The sequence below is a fragment of the Oncorhynchus gorbuscha genome, linkage group LG14 (genome assembly GCF_021184085.1).
Source record: "Oncorhynchus gorbuscha isolate QuinsamMale2020 ecotype Even-year linkage group LG14, OgorEven_v1.0, whole genome shotgun sequence".
Taxonomy (NCBI): Eukaryota; Metazoa; Chordata; class Actinopteri; order Salmoniformes; family Salmonidae; genus Oncorhynchus; species Oncorhynchus gorbuscha.
In genome coordinates, this window is record NC_060186.1 from 13,832,305 (window position 1) to 13,848,099 (window position 15,795).

A 15,795-nucleotide genomic window follows, 5' to 3' on the forward strand; every position below is an offset into this window, starting at 1 on the left:
GACAGGAAGAGTGAAATGGAGAGAGAGAGAGAGAGTAAGAACTAGAGAAAGAGAGAGACAGGAATAGTGAAATGAGAGAGAGAGTAAGAACTAGAGAAAGAGAGAGACAGGAATAGTGAAATGAGAGAGAGAGAGTAAGAACTAGAGAAAGAGAGAGGCAGGAAGAGTGAAAGAGAGAGAGAGAGAGAGTAAGAACTAGAGAAAGAGAGACAGGAATAGTGAAATGGAGAGAGAGAGAGTAAGAACTAGAGAAAGAGGGAGACAGGAATAGTGAAATGGAGAGAGAGAGAGTAAGAACTAGAGAAAGAGAGAGACGGGAATAGTGAAATGGAGAGAGAGAGAGAGTAAGAACTAGAGAAAGAGAGACAGGAATAGTGAAATGGAGAGAGAGAGAGTAAGAACTAGAGAAAGAGAGGCAGGAATAGTGAAATGGAGAGAGAGAGAGTAAGAACTAGAGAAAGAGAGAGACAGGAATAGTGAAATGAGAGAGAGAGAGAGAGTAAGAACTAGAGAAAGAAGAGAGACAGGAATAGTGAAATGGAGAGAGAGAGAGAGTAAGAACTAGAGAAAGAGAGAGACAGGAATAGTGAAATGAGAGAGAGAGAGAGAGAGAGTAAGAACTAGAGAAAGAGAGAGACAGGAATAGTGAAATGAGAGAGAGAGAGAGTAAGAACTAGAGAAAGAGAGAGACAGGAAGAGTGAAAGAGAGAGAGAGAGAGTAAGAACTAGAGAAAGAGAGAGACAGGAATAGTGAAATGAGAGAGAGAGAGAGTAAGAACTAGAGAAAGAGAGAGACAGGAATAGTGAAATGGAGAGAGAGAGAGTAAGAACTAGAGAAAGAGAGACAGGAATAGTGAAATGGAGAGAGAGAGAGAGAGAGAGTAAGAACTAGAGAAAGAGAGAGACAGGAATAGTGAAATGGAAGAGAGAGAGAGAGAGAGTAAGAACTAGAGAAAGAGAGAGAGACAGGAATAGTGAAATGGAGAGAGAGAGAGTAAGAACTAGAGAAAGAGAGAGGACAGGAATAGTGAAATGAGAGAGAGAGAGAGTAAGAACTAGAGAAAGAGAGAGACAGGAATAGTGAAATGGAGAGAGAGAGAGTAAGAACTAGAGAAAGAGAGAGACAGGAATAGTGAAATGGAGAGAGAGAGTAAGAACTAGAGAAAGAGAGAGACAGGAATAGTGAAATGGAGAGAGAGAGAGAGAGAGTAAGAACTAGAGAAAGAGAGAAAGAGAGAGACAGGAATAGTGAAATGGAGAGAGAGAGAGAGTAAGAACTAGAGAAAGAGAGAGACAGGAATAGTGAAATGGAGAGAGAGAGAGTAAGAACTAGAGAAAGAGTGAGACAGGAAGAGTGAAATGAGAGAGAGAGAGTAAGAACTAGAGAAAGAGAGACAGGAATAGTGAAATGGAGAGAGAGAGAGAGTAAGAACTAGAGAAAGAGAGAGACAGGAATAGTGAAATGGAGAGAGAGAGAGAGAGAGAGTAAGAACTAGAGAAAGAGAGAGACAGGAATAGTGAAATGGAGAGAGAGAGAGTAAGAACTAGAGAAAGAGAGACAGGAATAGTGAAATGGAGAGAGAGAGAGAGAGTAAGAACTAGAGAAAGAGAGGACAGGAATAGTGAAATGGAGAGAGAGAGAGTAAGAACTAGAGAAAGAGAGAGACAGGAATAGTGAAATGGAGAGAGAGAGAGTAAGAACTAGAGAAAGAGAGAGACAGGAATAGTGAAATGGAGAGAGAGTAAGAACTAGAAAGAGAGAGACAGGAATAGTGAAATGGAGAGAGAGAGTAAGAATTAGAGAAAGAGAGGAAGAGTGAAATGGAGAGAGAGAGAGAGAGTAAGAACTAGAGAAAGAGAGAGACAGGAATAGTGAAATGGAGAGAGAGAGAGTAAGAACTAGAGAAAGAGTGAGACAGGAATAGTGAAATGAGAGAGAGAGAGAGAGAGAATAAGAAGAGAGAGAGAGAGACAGAATAAGAAATGGAGAGAGAGAGTAAGAACTAGAGAAAGAGGGAGGCAGGAATAGTGAAATGGAAGGAGAGAGAGAGAGAGTAAGAACTAGAGAAAGAGTTAGACAGGAATAGTGAAATGGAGAGAGAGAGAGAGAGAGAGTAAGAACTAGAGAAAGAGTTAGACAGGAATAGTGAAATGAAGAGAGAGAGAGTAAGAACTAGAGAAAGAGGGAGGCAGGAATAGTGAAATGGAGAGAGAGAGAGTAAGAACTAGAGAAAGAGCGAGGCGGGAAGAGTGAAATGGAGAGAGAGAGAGAGAGAGTAAGAACTAGAGAAAGAGTGAGACAGGAATAGTGAAATGGAGAGAGAGAGAGAGAGTAAGAACTAGAGAAAGAGGGAGGCAGGAATAGTGAAATGGAGAGAGAGAGAGTAAGAACTAGAGAAAGAGCGAGGCAGGAATAGTGAAATGGAGAGAGAGAGTAAGAACTAGAGAAAGAGTGAGACAGGAATAGTGAAATGGAGAGAGAGAGAGTAAGAACTAGAGAAAGAGAGAGACAGGAATAGTGAAATGGAGAGAGAGAGAGTAAGAACTAGAGAAAGAGAGAGACAGGAATAGTGAAATGGAGAGAGAGAGAGTAAGAACTAGAGAAAGAGAGAGACAGGAATAGTGAAATGGAGAGAGAGAGAGAGTAAGAACTAGAGAAAGAGAGAGACAGGACTAGTGAAATGGAGAGAGAGAGAGTAAGAACTAGAGAAAGAGAGAGACAGGAATAGTGAAAGAGAGAGAGAGAGTAAGAACTAGAGAAAGAGAGAGGCAGGAATAGTGAAATGGAGAGAGAGTAAGAACTAGAGAAAGGAGAGACAGGAATAGTGAAATGGAGAGAGAGAGTAAGAACTAGAGAAAGGAGAGACAGGAATAGTGAAATGGAGAGAGAGAGAGAAGAGAGAGAGAGAAAGAGAGAGAGAGAAGAGAGAAATGAGAGAGAGAGAGAGAGAGGAGTAAGAACTAGAGAAGAGAGAGACAGGAATAGTGAAATGGAGAGAGAGAGAGAGTAAGAACTAGAGAAAGAGAGAGACAGGAATAGTGAAATGGAGAGAGAGAGAGTAAGAACTAGAGAAAGAGAGACAGGAATAGTGAAATGAGAGAGAGAGAGAGAGAGAGTAAGGACTAGAGAAAGAGGGAGGCAGGAATAGTGAAATGGAAGGAGAGAGAGAGAGAGTAAGAACTAGAGAAAGAGTTAGACAGGAATAGTGAAATGAAGAGAGAGAGAGTAAGAACTAGAGAAAGAGAGAGACAGGAATAGTGAAATGGAGAGAGAGAGAGTAAGAACTAGAGAAAGAGCGAGGCGGGAAGAGTGAAATGGAGAGAGAGAGAGAGAGAGAGTAAGAACTAGAGAAAGAGTGAGACAGGAATAGTGAAATGGAGAGAGAGAGAGTAAGAACTAGAGAAAGAGAGAGATAGGAAGAGTGAAATGGAGATAGAGAGAGTAAGAACTAGAAAAGAGAGACAGGAAGAGTGAAAAGGAGAGAGATAGTAAGAACTAGAGAAAGAGAGAGGCAGGAATAGTGAAATGGAGAGACAGAGAGTAAGAACTAGAGAAAGAGCGAGGCAGGAAGAGTGAAATGGAGAGAGAGAGAGTAAGAACTAGAAAAAGAGGGAGGCAGGAATAGTGACATGGAGAGACAGAGTAAGAACTAGAGAAAGAGAGAGACAGGAATAGTGAAATGGAGAGAGAGAGAAAGAATAAGAACTAGAGAAAGAGAGGGACAGGAATAGTGAAATGGAGAGAGAGAGAGAGTAAGAACTAGAGAAAGAGAGAGACAGGAAGAGTGAAATGGAGAAAGAGAGAGAGAGAGAGAGAGAGAATAAGAACTAGAGAAATAGAGAGACAGGAATAGTGAAATGGAGAGAGAGAGAGTAAGAACTAGAGAAAGAGAGAGACAGGAATAGTGAAATGGAGAGAGAGAGAGAGTAAGAATTAGGGAAAGAGGGGGGTAGGAATAGTGAAATGGAGAGAGAGAGTAAGAACTAGAGAAAGAGAGACAGGAAGAGTGAAATGGAGAGAGAGAGAGTAAGAACTAGAGAGAGATGGAGGCAGGAATAGTGAAATGGAGAGAGAGAGAGAGAGAGAGAGTAAGAACTAGAAAAGAGAGACAGGAAGAGTGAAAAGGAGAGAGAGAGTAAGAACTAGAGAAAGAGAGAGGCAGGAATAGTGAAATGGAGAGAGAGTAAGAACCAGAGAAAAGAAAGAGAGACAGGAATAGTGAAATGGAGAGAGAGAGTAAGAACTAGAGAAAGAGAGAGACAGGAATAGTGAAATGGAGAGAGAGAGTAAGAACTAGAGAAAGAGAGAGACAGGAATAGTGAAATGGAGAGAGAGAGTAAGAACTAGAGAAAGAGAGAGACAGGAATAGTGAAATGAGAGAGAGAGAGTAAGAACTAGAGAAAGAGGGAGGCAGGAATAGTGAAATGGGAGAGAGAGAGAGAGTAAGAACTAGAGAAAGAGAGAGACAGGAATAGTGAAATGGAGAGAGAGAGAGTAAGAACTAGAGAAAGAGTGAGACAGGAATAGTGAAATGGAGAGAGAGTAAGAGAGAGAAGAGAGAGAGAGGAATAGAGAAATGAGAGAGAGAGAGAGAGTAAGAACTAGAGAGAAAGAGAGAGACAGGAATAGTGAAATGGAGAGAGAGAGAGAGTAAGAACTAGAGAAAGAGTTAGACAGGAATAGTGAAATGGAGAGAGAGAGAGAGTAAGAACTAGAGAAAGAGAGAGACAGGAATAGTGAAATGAGAGAGAGAGAGAGTAAGAACTAGAGAAAGAGGAGACAGCAGGAATAGTGAAATGAGAGAGAGAGAGTAAGAACTAGAGAAAGAGCGAGACAGGAAGAGTGAAATGGAGAGAGAGAGAGAGAGAGTAAGAGAGAAAGAGAGACAGGAATAGTGAAATGGAGAGAGAGAGAGAGAGTAAGAACTAGAGAAAGAGGGAGGCAGGAATAGTGAAATGGAGAGAGAGAGAGTAAGAGAGAAAGGAGAGGAAGAGAAAGAGAGAGAGAGTAAGAACTAGAGAAAGAGTGAGACAGGAATAGTGAAATGGAGAGAGAGAGAGTAAGAACTAGAGAAAGAGAGAGACAGGAATAGTGAAATGGAGAGAGAGAGAGAGTAAGAACTAGAGAAAGAGAGAGACAGGAATAGTGAAATGGAGAGAGAGAGAGAGTAAGAACTAGAGAAAGAGAGAGACAGGAATAGTGAAATGGAGAGAGAGAGAGAGTAAGAACTAGAGAAAGAGAGAGACAGGAATAGTGAAATGGAGAGAGAGAGAGTAAGAACTAGAGAAAGAGAGAGGCAGGAATAGTGAAATGGAGAGAGAGAGTAAGAACTAGAGAAAGGGAGAGACAGGAATAGTGAAATGGAGAGAGAGAGTAAGAACTAGAGAAAGAGAGACAGGAATAGTGAAATGGAGAGACAGAGAGTAAGAACTAGAGAAAGAGAGAGGCAGAGAAGAGAGAGAGAGAGAGAGAGTAGAGAGAGAGTAAGAACTAGAGAAAGAGTTAGACAGGAATAGTGAAATGAGAGAGAGAGAGAGTAAGAACTAGAGAAAGAGAGAGACAGGAATAGTGAAATGGAGAGAGAGAGAGTAAGAACTAGAGAAAGAGTGAGACAGGAAGAGTGAAATGGAGAGAGAGAGAGAGAGAGAGAGTAAGGACTAGAGAAAGAGGGAGACAGGAATAGTGAAATGGAGAGAGAGAGAGTAAGAACTAGAGAAAGAGAGACAGGAATAGTGAAATGGAGAGAGAGAGAGAGTAAGAACTAGAGAAAAGAGAGACAGGAAGAGTGAAATGGGAGAGAGATAGTAAGAACTAGAGAAAGAGAGAGGCAGGAAGAGTGAAATGGAGAGACAGAGAGTAAGAACTAGAGAAAGAGCGAGGCAGGAAGAGTGACATGGAGAGAGAGAGAGTAAGAACTAGAAAAGAGGGAGGCAGGAATAGTGAAATGGAGAGAGACAGAGTAAGAACTAGAGAAAGAGAGAGACAGGAATAGTGAAATGGAGAGAGAGAGAAAGAATAAGAACTAGAGAAAGAGAGAGACAGGAATAGTGAAATGAGAGAGAGAGAGTAAGAGAGAGAGAAGAGAGAGAGAGAGAAGAGAGAAAGAGAGAGAGAGAGAGAGAGATAAGAACTAGAGAAATAGAGAGACAGGAATAGTGAAATGGAGAGAGAGAGTAAGAACTAGAGAAAGAGAGAGACAGGAATAGTGAAATGGAGAGAGAGAGAGTAAGAACTAGAGAAAGAGGGAGGCAGGAATAGTGAAATGGAGAGAGAGAGAGAGAGAGAGAGAGAGAGAGAGAGAGAGAGAGAGAGAGAGAGAGAGAGAGAGAGAGAGAGAGAGAGAGAGAGAGAGAGAGAGAGAGAGAGAATAAGAACTAGAGAAATAGAGAGACAGGAATAGTGAAATGGAGAGAGAGAGTAAGAACTAGAGAAAGAGAGAGACAGGAATAGTGAAATGGAGAGAGAGAGTAAGAACTAGAGAAAGAGGGAGGCAGGAATAGTGAAATGGAAGGAGAGAGAGAGAGTAAGAACTAGAGAAAGAGTTAGACAGGAATAGTGAAATGGAGAGAGAGAGAGAGAGAGAGTAAGAACTAGAGAAAGAGTTAGACAGGAATAGTGAAATGAAGAGAGAGAGAGTAAGAACTAGAGAAAGAGGGAGGCAGGAATAGTGAAATGGAGAGAGAGAGAGTAAGAACTAGAGAAAGAGCGAGGCGGGAAGAGTGAAATGGAGAGAGAGAGAGTAAGAACTAGAGAAAGAGTGAGACAGGAATAGTGAAATGGAGAGAGAGAGAGTAAGAACTAGAGAAAGAGCGAGGCAGGAAGAGTGAAATGGAGAGAGAGAGTAAGAACTAGAGAAAGAGTGAGACAGGAATAGTGAAATGGAGAGAGAGAGAGTAAGAACTAGAGAAAGAGAGAGACAGGAATAGTGAAATGGAGAGAGAGAGAGAGTAAGAACTAGAGAAAGAGAGAGACAGGAATAGTGAAATGGAGAGAGAGAGAGAGTAAGAACTAGAGAAAGAGAGAGACAGGACTAGTGAAATGGAGAGAGAGAGAGAGTAAGAACTAGAGAAAGAGAGAGACAGGAATAGTGAAATGGAGAGAGAGAGTTAGTACGAACTAGAGAAAGAGCGAGGCAGGAATAGTGAAATGGAGAGAGAGTAAGAACTAGAGAAAGGGAGAGACAGGAATAGTGAAATGGAGAGAGAGAGTAAGAACTAGAGAAAGGGAGAGACAGGAATAGTGAAATGGAGAGAGAGAGAGAGAGAGAGAGAGAGAGAGAGAGAGAGAGAGAGAGAGAGAGAGAGAGAGAGAGAGAGAGAGAGAGAGAGAGAGGAGTAAGAACTAGAGAGAGAGAGAGGCAGGAATAGTGAAATGGAGAGAGAGTAAGAACCAGAGAAAGAGAGAGACAGGAAGAGTGAAATGGAGAGAGAGAGAGAGAGAGAGAGTAGTAACTAGAGAAAGAGAGAGACAGGAAGCGTGAAAAGGAGAGAGAAAGACTAAGAACTAGAGAAAGAGGGAGGCAGGAATAGTGAAATGGAGAGAGAGAGAGAGTACGAACTAGAGAAAGAGAGAGACAGGAAGAGTGAAATGGAGAGAGAGAGTAAGAACTAGAGAAAGAGAGAGACAGAAAACAAGGAAGAAAGAGGGAGTGTATCTGAGGCATAGTGTGAACAGAGAGGGTTTAAATCCCCTTTCACTTACCGCTTCAAAAGCCCTTTTGTATTCTGCCAGCTTCTCCTGGCTGAAAATGCAATACTTTGCCAAGAAGTCGACTGCAAGAAAGAGAGGAAGAGGAGAAGAGGGAAGAAGAGAGTAAATACAAACCTCTGTGTTTAAACAGGCTCTCTAGCGGGAAGAGAAGCCACACACAACCCGCTGCTATAGTGTTCAATTCAAATCCACTGCTCACAAATCCTCACACATCACCAAACTGAAATATACACTTATCTGTGAGATTTTTGAATGTTTTCTAATAATATCTCGATATACAGTATGCCAGGATTCAGGAGTGTGTATGTGTCTGTGCGTGTGTGAGAGTCTGGTCTTTATCAATGGGAAGGCCAGCAGCATCCCTCTGATGGTGGTGGTGGGGGGCAATAAGGACCAGTGTGGTCACTGGGGTTCCCAGCCGGGCAGGCAGCACACTCAGGGGTCTCCTGTGGCACTTGGCTGCTGGGGTCTTCGTGTGTGTGTAGAGAGAGGAGTTTTTACAGACCTGGGATCAGCTGAGGTCAATGTATTGATTGACTAAGAGAAACAGGCATCATAACTCACTTTAGGGGAAACGTTTAATACAAGGAAAAGGATTTGAGCAAGTAGTACACGTTTTAGAGATGATATACAGTTGATGTCAGAAGTTTACATACACTTAGGTTGGAGACATTAAAACTCATTTTTCAACCACTCCACAAATTTCTTGTTAACAAACTATAATTTTGGCAAGTCGGTTAGGACATCTACTTTGTGCATGACACAAGTCATTTTTCCAACAATTGTTTAAAGACAGATTATTTCACTGTATCACAATTCCAGTGGGTCAGAAGTTTACATACACTAAGTTGACTGTGCCTTTAAACAGCAAAGAAAATTCCAGAAAAAAATCATGTCATGGCTTTAGAAGCTTCTGATAGGCTAATTGACATCATTTGAGTCAATTGGAGGTGTATCTGTGGATGTATTTCAAGGCCTACCTTCAAACTCAGTGCCTCTTTGCTTGACATCATGAGAAAATCGAAAGAAATCAGTCAAGACCTTTGAAAAAAATGTGTAGATTTCCACAAGTCTGGTTCATCCTTGGGAGCAATTTCCAAACACCTGAAGGTACCACGTTCATCTGTACAAACAATAGTACGCAAGTATAAACACCATGGGACCACACAGCCGTCACCCCGCTCAGGAAGGAGACGAGTTTTGTCTCCTAGAGATTAATTTACTTTGGTGCAAAAAGTGCAAATCAATCCCAGAACAACAGCAAAGGACCTTGTGAAGATGCTGGAGGAAACGTAAAAGTAAAAAAGTATCGATATCGATATCCACAGTAAAAAAAAGTATCGATATCCACAGTAAAATGAGTCCTATATCGACATAACCTGAAAGGCCGCTTAGCAAGGAAGAAGCCACTGCTCCAAAACCGACTACGGTTTGCAACTGCACATGGGGACAAAGATCGCACTTTTTGGAGAAATGTCGTCTGGACCGATGAAACAAAAATAGAAAAGTTTGGCTATAATGACCATCGTTATGTTTGGAGGAAAAAGGGGTAGGCTTGCAAGCCCGAAGAACACCATCCCAACCGTGAAGCACGGGGGTGGCAGCATCATGTTGTGGGGATGCTTTTCTGCAGGAGGGGCTGGTGCACTTCACAAAATAGATGGCTTCATGAGGAAGGACAATAATGTGGATATATTGAAGCAACATCTCAAGACATCAGTCAGGAAGTTAAAGCTTGGTTGCAAATGGGTCTTGGTTGCAAAAGCATACTTCCAAAGTTGTGGCAAAATGGCTTAAGGATAAACGTCAAGGTATTGGAGTGGCCATCACAAAGCCCTGACCAAATGTGTGGGCAGAACTGAAAAAGCGTATGCGAGCAAGGAAGCCTATAAACCTGATTCAGTTTCACCAGCTCTGTCAGAAGGAATGGGCTAAAATTCACCCAACTTGTGGAAGCTTGTAGAAGGCTACCTGAAACTTTTGACCCAAGTTAAACAATTTAAAGGCAATGCTACCAAATACCAATTGAGTGTATGTAAACTTCTGACTCACTGGGAATGTGATGAAAGAAATAAAAGCTGAAATAAATAATTCTCTCTACTATTATTCTGACATTTCACATTCTTCAAATAAAGTGGTGATCCTAACTGACCTAAAACAGGGAAGTTTTACAAGGATTAAATGTCAGGATATGTGAAAAAACGGAATTTAAATGTTTTTGGCCAAGGTGTATGTAAACCTCCGACTTCAACTGTATATATACGGATGTTGAGGATGCCACAAGTCTATAGTGGTCAACATTTCAGATAGCAACTGAAGGGACTACAGCTCGTTTGCTTTAATGGCTAATCACACATCCACGTCAATTTCAGAAAGCAAATCTGGAGGAGGAGAAGAGAAAGCAGCAGAAAGGAGAAAGGGGAGAGAAGGGGGAGAGAAGAGAAGGGGAGAGAAGAGAAGAGAATGGGAGAGAAGGGGAGAGAAGCGGAGAGAAGGGGAGAGAAGGGGAGAGAAGGGGAGAGAAGAGAAGCGGAGAGAAGGGGAGAGAAGGGGAGAGAAGAGAAGGGAGAAGAGAAGAGAAGAGAAGGGGAGAGAAGGGGAGAGAAGAGAAGGGGAGAGAAGGGGAGAGAAGGGGAGAGAAGAGGAGAGAAGAGGAGAGAGGGGAGAGAAGAGAAGGAGAGAAAGGAGGAGAGAAGAGAAGGGGAGAGAAGGGGAGAGAAGAGAGAAGAGAAGAGAAGGGAGAGAAGGGAGAGAAGGAGAAGGGGAGAGAAGCGGAAACAAGGGGAGAGAAGGGAGAGAAGAGAAGAGGGAGAGAAGAGAAAGAAGGGGAGAGAAGGGAGAGAAGAGAAGAAGGGGAGAGAGAAGGGGAGAGAGAGAGAAGGGAGAGAAGGGAGAGAGAAGAGAGAAGGGAGAGAAGGAGAAGGGAGAGAAGGGAGAGAAGCGGAGAGAGAAGAAGGAGAGAGAGGAGAGCGGAGAGAAGCGGAGAGAAGAGAAGGAGAGAGAAGAGAAGGGGAGAGAGAGAAGAGAAGGAGGGAGAGAAGGGGAGAGAAGGGGAGAGAAGGGGAGAGAAGGGGAGAGAAGCGGAGAGAAGCGGAGAGAAGCGGAGAGAGAAGGAGAGAGAAGAGAAAGGGAGAGAAGCGGAGAGAAGCGAGAAGGGAGAGAAGGGGAGAAGCGGAGAGAAGGGGAGAGAAGCGGAGAGAAGCGGAGAGAAGCGGAGAGAAGCGGAGAGAGAGAGAAGGGAGAGAGAAGAGAAGAGAGAGAGGGAGAGAGAAGGAGAGAAGCGGAGAGAAGCGGAGAGAAGAGAAGAGAAGAGAAGAGAAGGAGAGAGGAGAGAAGGGAGAGAAGGAGAGAAGGGAGAGAAGGGGAGAGAAGCGGGAGAAGAGAAGAGAGAGAAGGGAGAGAAGGGAGAGAAGCGGAGAGAAGGGGAGAGAAGCGGAGAGAAGGGAGAGAAGGGAGAGAAGGGGAGAGGGGAGAGAAGGGAGAGAAGGAGAGAAGAGAAGGAGAGAGAAGAGAAGCGGAGGGGAGAGAAGCGGAGAGAAGGGGAGAGAAGAGAAGGGGAGCGAAGAGAAGGGGAGAGAAGGGGAGAGAAGCAGAGAGAAGGGGAGAGAAGCGGAGAGAAGCGGAGAGAAGCGGAGAGAAGAGAAGGAGAGAGAAGAGAAGGGGAGAGAAGCGGAGAGAAGCGGAGAGAAGGGGAGAGAAGGGGAGAGAAGCGGAGAGAAGCGGAGAGAAGCGGAGAGAAGCGAAGAGAAGGGGAGCGAAGAGAAGGGGAGAGAAGGGGAGAGAAGCAGAGAGAAGGGGAGAGAAGAGAAGGGGAGAGAAGAGAAGGGGAGAGAAGGGGAGAGAAGCAGAGAGAAGGGGAGAGAAGCGGAGAGAAGCGGAGAGAAGCGGAGAGAAGAGGAGAAGGGGAGAGAATCGGAGAGAAGGGGAGAGAAGAGGAGAAGGGGAGAGAAGCGGAGAGAAGGGGAGAGAAGAGGAGAAGGGGAGAGAAGAGAAGCGGAAAGAAGGGGAGAGAAGGGGAGAGAAGGGGAGAGAAGAGAAGGGGAGAGAAGGGGAGAGAAGAGAAGGAGAGAGAAGAGAAGGGGAGAGAAGCGGAGAGAAGGGGAGAGAAGAGAAGGGGAGAGAAGAGAAGGGGAGAGAAGGGGAGAGAAGCAGAGAGAAGGGGAGAGAAGAGGAGAAGGGGAGAGAAGAGAAGGGGAGAGAAGAGAAGGGGAGAGAAGAGAAGGGGGGAGAGAAGGGAGAGAAGCAGAGAGAAGGGGAGAGAAGAGGAGAAGGGGAGAGAAGAGGAGAGAAGGGGAGAGAAGAGAAGCGGAGAGAAGGGGAGAGAAGAGAAGGGGAGAGAAGCGGAGAGAAGGGGAGAGAAGGGGAGAGAAGAGAAGGAGAGAGAAGAGAAGGGGAGAGATGGGGAGAGAAGAGAAGGGGAGAGAAGGGGAGAGAAGCGGAGAGAAGCGGAGAGAAGAGAAGGAGAGAGAAGAGAAGGGGAGAGAAGCGGAGAGAAGCGGAGAGAAGGGGAGAGAAGGGGAGAGAAGCGGAGAGAAGGGGAGAGAAGAGAAGGGGAGAGAAGAGAAGGGGAGAGAAGGGGAGAGAAGCAGAGAGAAGGGGAGAGAAGAGGAGAAGGGGAGAGAAGAGAAGGGGAGAGAAGAGAAGGGGAGAGAAGAGAAGGGGAGAGAAGGGGAGAGAAGCAGAGAGAAGGGGAGAGAAGAGGAGAAGGGGAGAGAAGAGGAGAGAAGGGGAGAGAAGAGAAGCGGAGAGAAGGGGAGAGAAGAGAAGGGGAGAAAGCGGAGAGAAGGGGAGAGAAGGGGAGAGAAGAGAAGGAGAGAGAAGAGAAGGGGAGAGATGGGGAGAGAAGAGAAGGGGAGAGAAGGGGAGAGAAGAGAAGGGGAGACAAGAGAAGAGCTCTTTAAGCTGCTTCCACTTCAATTCAGTAGAGATGAGAAAGAGTCCACTGAATAATGGATCTATTCATTGGGTTGCAGAAGAAAGTAGCAGAAACAGAGTTTATATCAGTCTGACTTCAACCCCTGGACCTCTGGGTTTCTCCCCGGTTGCAGGGGGCCGTTTCAATCTGCCATTTATCTGCTTAGGCCTAATCAAAACCAGGCCTTCCGCAGCCTCCGCCTTTCACATGCAAATTGTTACATTCGCATCCAGACAACTTGACTTGTTAAAGCTTGATTGATCAAAACCTGCGGTGGAGCTGTGTACATCTGTTTGCAAATATCTGTGACAAGAAGGGGCTTTCGCTGAGACCCATGAGTCACACGTTTGGTCCCCGAGCAGCGTCTGGGATGGGTATTAGCTAGCCCCCAGACCCCAATCTAACACTCTTCAATAGACACACACACACACCACTGCTTGGATCAGTGCACTGATCAATCCAATGAAGTGAATTGACAGCTTCTGTAACAGAGTAAATGGATCCCCTGTTTCCTCCCTTTAGCATGATGGCGGGCTGAGGCAGGTCCCATCAGTCCTGTCCCTGGTAGGTAGTGCTCCAGTCCCCCTAATGGGGACTCCATTTCTACCACGCTCTCTCTCTTTCTCTATCCCAGGCCTGCTTCTCTTTCCTGGGCCTCTGAATTGCACCTCTCAGGCCTGATGTGTGCCCACAGGCACTCACTTTTACACACACACACACACACACACACACACACACACACACACACACACACACACACACACACACACACACACACACACACACACACACACACACACACACACACACACACACACACACACACACACACACACACACACACACACACACACACACACACACACACAGCAGTCCGTGCTGGAGGGAGATCAGGGGGTCTGCGACTGAGGAGGCCACTCCGTCGGGAAATCAGCCGGACAAAAGGTGCAGTGGAGTGAGAGATTGAGGGAGGAAGCGAAGGCGGGTGGAGGAGCGGGACAAAGCCCAGGCACTAAAACCTCCTGCCAGATAGCCTTATCTGATTCCACTCCAGCGCATGATGACTTTTTTTTCAGATGGCCTTTAAAGCACACAGGTTGTGCCTTTGGTGTGAAGCCTAGCAGAAAATGTTAATCAAGAGAAGGACCGTGGCACAGAAAGGCGAGAGAAAGGGGAGAGTCACTCCGCTGAAGCTGTAATCTGTAATGAGAGTGAGGCGATTCAGTAGCGATTGAGGGAGGAACAATGGGGCCGTGATGATGATGATGATGATGAGCAAGGAGGTTCACTTTTACTGCCGCTTGTTTTGCTTCTTTTTGTTCAGTTTCTTCAGTCACCACAGAGACGTCCACCGTCGGTCCCGCAGGCGGCGAAAAGCCACCCGTCACATCTCATTTAACACACACTTGGACATCACTGTCAATGACTCCAGCTGACAGATGACAAACGGCCTGATTGCTGATCTGACGCCGTGCAGGCATTCATGAACGCCTGATTAATACTTTCTCACAGAGTCACAACCTGAACAAAACGATCCTCATTCAAAGTGAGAAAGTAGTTTGCATATAACCGTTGTTTCTGATCGAAATCTAGGTTAAGTCGGAATAACTGAAGGACTGCAACAACAAACTCTCAATACCGTACATTATAGTCAGGAGAAGTGTAAACAGTGTCGGGACTGTGGTTCTATTGTGTTATATCACGTGTTGCCCTCTTGTTTATTTCGCTCCCTCTCTTCCCCGCTTAATCCCAGACCTTTGTTTCTGCTCATCATCACATGTATAAAGTATCCATAATTCCCCAAACAAAGGTCACATTCAGTGCTAGAGGAGAAATGACCCCGTTTTTCCAGCGGGAGAATGTCAGGGCCCAACCTAACCCGCACAGTGTCTGATTAAAAACCTGTATTTAGAGTAATTACATTCATGTAATGAGCATGGCTTTTCCATGCCGTTGGCTAGGCTCAAACGTTGTCCACTGTGACGGTAACACAACAGACAGACTACATGGGAACATTTGGGGATACGTTGGGTTTTAAGCTCTTTAAGTGCTGTGATCTTTTAATTCTGTAGCGTCGAAACATGACATGAGTGCTAGTCCTACATTCTTAAAATAAATCAAAGCTTCATTATAGTTTGAGTAGTTTGACATGTTGTAGGATGGTAATAAAATCATCGAGTCACTGACATTAATTCAATCAAACTGGTCTAGATTGTTCCATGATACGATTCTAGAGTATATTTAAGTGTATTAATTACACAATGGAGCGACCAATGAGGTTTATATGAAGGCTACATGTTACAGTAACATCATTATACAAGCAGGAAGTTGAGAACTTCAGTAGGCCAGTAGGAGGTGCAGGAGGAGATGATCCGTCCTTTAATTCCTGAGCTCCACTCAATGTTGAAACTCATTCACAGAGAGTGTGTATCTAAGACAATGTCTATATCCACACGCAACTGTTAGACAGGGGGTCGGACATTACTTAAACATACTGTACATTTCCTCTAGTCTTGGAACAGCAGTAGCTAAGGATTCATGGCCAGACGAGCCAATTCATCAATGACGATTACATGATGTTATCGTTTTCCATGAAACAAACTTAAAACCATTTTTACAGGATCGTTCATCAACGTTTCGTGATTCTTTAATAACACGTCCAAATATTATTCAACATCTCTTTTGAGTCGGAGGAGAATTTGGCAGTGTGCTCCAGTCCCTTTGAGCGTGGTGAATTCAGCGGGGGGGCAGAATTTGGCAACAGGCCTCATTATTGCTCCATGGACCCATGGCTCCGCCCCTTCACTTTCCCCAAAAGGATGAGGGGGAAAAGTCTGTGTCAGGAAAACAAACAAAGACACACGCAGCGCCACACTCCCGACCCTGGCAGCACGCCACCCACCTCACCACAAACCACAGCTCACACACACACACACACACACACACACACACACACACACACACACACACACACACACACACACACACACACACACACACACACACACACACACACACACACACACACACACACACACACACACACACACACACACACACACACACACACACACACACACACACACACACCTCTAATCATCTGCTATAACTGATCTGTACTGATAAGCTGACAAAGCCAAATTCTGTGTTCTTATTGCCCAGCCTCTCC

The 15,795-nt window shown here is 44.8% G+C and overlaps 1 protein-coding gene across 6 annotated transcripts in view; it reads right to left on the bottom strand.

Annotated features, from left to right (window-relative positions):
• LOC123994482 overlaps nucleotides 1–15,795 on the bottom strand; it is a 99,537-nt gene that overhangs the window by 39,882 nt on the left and 43,860 nt on the right. For all 6 annotated transcript variants that reach the window (XM_046297116.1, XM_046297117.1, XM_046297115.1 and 3 more), the window contains one exon: nucleotides 7,703–7,773. In XM_046297116.1, the coding sequence (XP_046153072.1) occupies nucleotides 7,703–7,773 (71 nt within the window). The remainder of the gene's footprint in view (nucleotides 1–7,702; nucleotides 7,774–15,795) is intronic.